Raw genomic sequence first — 2,031 nt, forward strand, 5'->3', positions numbered from 1 at the left:
GAATGGCAAAAATAAAATCAATCCCTGGTCAGGGAACTAAGATCCTACATGTCTTTCAGCCAAAAAAAAAAAAAAACAGAAAAAAATATTGTAGCAGATTCAAGACTTAAAATGAGTATTTTTTAAAAGCCCCTTTATTTAAGTGCTAAAATAAGTCACAATATGAAACTCATTATGCCTTTTAACATTTACATTTTAATTTCAGATCTTCTAGCCAGAATGGACACTGGGGGTGGATTTTATCAAAACTCCCTAAAGGGAATTTTTTTCTAAATTACCACTTTATCATATTAATTCACATATGATGCACTTTAATAAAAGACAAGACATTAAACACTTGCATTTCATGCATTCACCCTAATAATACTAAGCAAAATATATTTCAACTCTTTGCCTTTATAATATGAATAGATTCAAAGTAGCAACACAGGTCTTTGGCTTGGGAGTAGACAAGTGTTTCCTTTTGAAAAAATATTCTCAAAGTATAATTTAAAGTAACTGAATTACAAAAAAAATAGACAGATTAATTTAATAAGCTCAGGATATTCACTAAATCACTATAATCACTGAAATCTAATTTTAATATGTCATTTTATTTTTTTAATAAATGCCTTTTTTAATTTTTTAAATTTAAATTTATTTATTTTAATTAGAAACTAATTACTTTACAATATTGTATTGGTTTTGCCATACATCAACACGTGTATACCCGTGGCAGATTCATGTTGATGTAATATGTCATTTTAAAATTAAACATTTCATCATCCTTATAACTTCAACAATATTTAAAATTTTTAATTCACGATTTTTGCACTTCAGTAATTCTTATAAAGAACAAAAACACATTGTGGTCTTTGCCTTCTCCTTTATAATAACAGCTAAGGGTATGTTTGTTTGGAAAGAATGCTCGTATTTATTAATAATAATCTATGTGTTCTTAATAGGTATTAACTTGGCAGCATTTATCATCATAGTTTTTTCCTACGGAAGTATGTTTTACAGCATTCATCAAAGTGCCATAACAGCAAATGAAATACGGAATCAAGTTAAAAAAGAGATGATCCTTGCCAAACGGTTTTTCTTTATTGTATTTACTGATGCATTATGCTGGATACCCATCTTTATACTGAAATTTCTCTCATTGCTTCAGGTAGAAATACCAGGTACAAATTTTTTCTTCTTATAATGAAATAATAAATCTGTTTCTAAGAGTTCCTCTAGAAAGAGTATTAAGATTCCTAACAGTAACTCATTTCAAGAATCATAAGTCAGAGTTACATGTAGTTAAAGCTCTGTTCATTGATCAAATGTTTACTAGGAGGAAGTTGCTTAGTTCTTTTTTTTCCTAAGCCATTTCCTTTTATTTTTAGATTAATGTTATTTACTTGTAAATTAAGTTTTTTTCTTAATTTACTAGTAAATAACTTGTAATGGTCAACGATGGTCAACACCAAAATCAGATTGATTATGTTCCTTGCAGTCAAAGACGGAGAAGCTCTATACAGTCAGCAAAAACAAGACCAGGAGCTGACTGTGGCTCAGACCATGAACTCCTTATTGCCAAATTCAGACTTAAATTGAAGAAAGTAGGGAAAACCACTAGACCATTCAGGTATGACCTAAATCAAATCCCTTATGATTATACAGTGGAAGTGAGAAAAAGATTTAAGGGACTAGATCTGATAGATAGAGTGCCTGATGAACTATGGAATGAGGTTCGTGACATTGTACAGGAGACAAGGATCAAGACCATCCCCATGGAAAAGAAATGCAAAAAAGCAAAATGGCTGTCTGGGGAGGCCTTACAAATAGCTGTGAAAAGAAGAGAAGCGAAAAGCAAAGGAGAAAAGGAAAGATATAAACATCTGAATGCAGAGTTCAAAGAATAGCAAGAAGAGATAAGAAAGCCTTCCTCAGCAATCAATGCAAAGAAATAGAGGAAAACAACAGAATAGGAAAGACTAGAGATCTCTTCAAGAAAATCAGAGATACCAAGGGAACATTTCATGCAAATATGGGCTCAATAAAGGA

At 30.9% G+C, this 2,031-nt stretch overlaps 1 protein-coding gene across 1 annotated transcript in view; it reads left to right on the forward strand.

The window, feature by feature from the left end:
- Window positions 1-2,031, forward strand: part of RXFP1 (relaxin/insulin-like family peptide receptor 1) — a 214,307-nt gene that overhangs the window by 200,645 nt on the left and 11,631 nt on the right. Inside the window, exon 16 of the mRNA XM_010836108.1 lies at window positions 879-1,163. Coding sequence (XP_010834410.1) covers window positions 879-1,163 — 285 coding nt within the window. The remainder of the gene's footprint in view (window positions 1-878; window positions 1,164-2,031) is intronic.

This window comes from Bison bison, unplaced genomic scaffold, assembly GCF_000754665.1.
Source record: "Bison bison bison isolate TAMUID 2011002044 unplaced genomic scaffold, Bison_UMD1.0 scf7180017864060, whole genome shotgun sequence".
Lineage (NCBI taxonomy): Eukaryota > Metazoa > Chordata > Mammalia > Artiodactyla > Bovidae > Bison > Bison bison.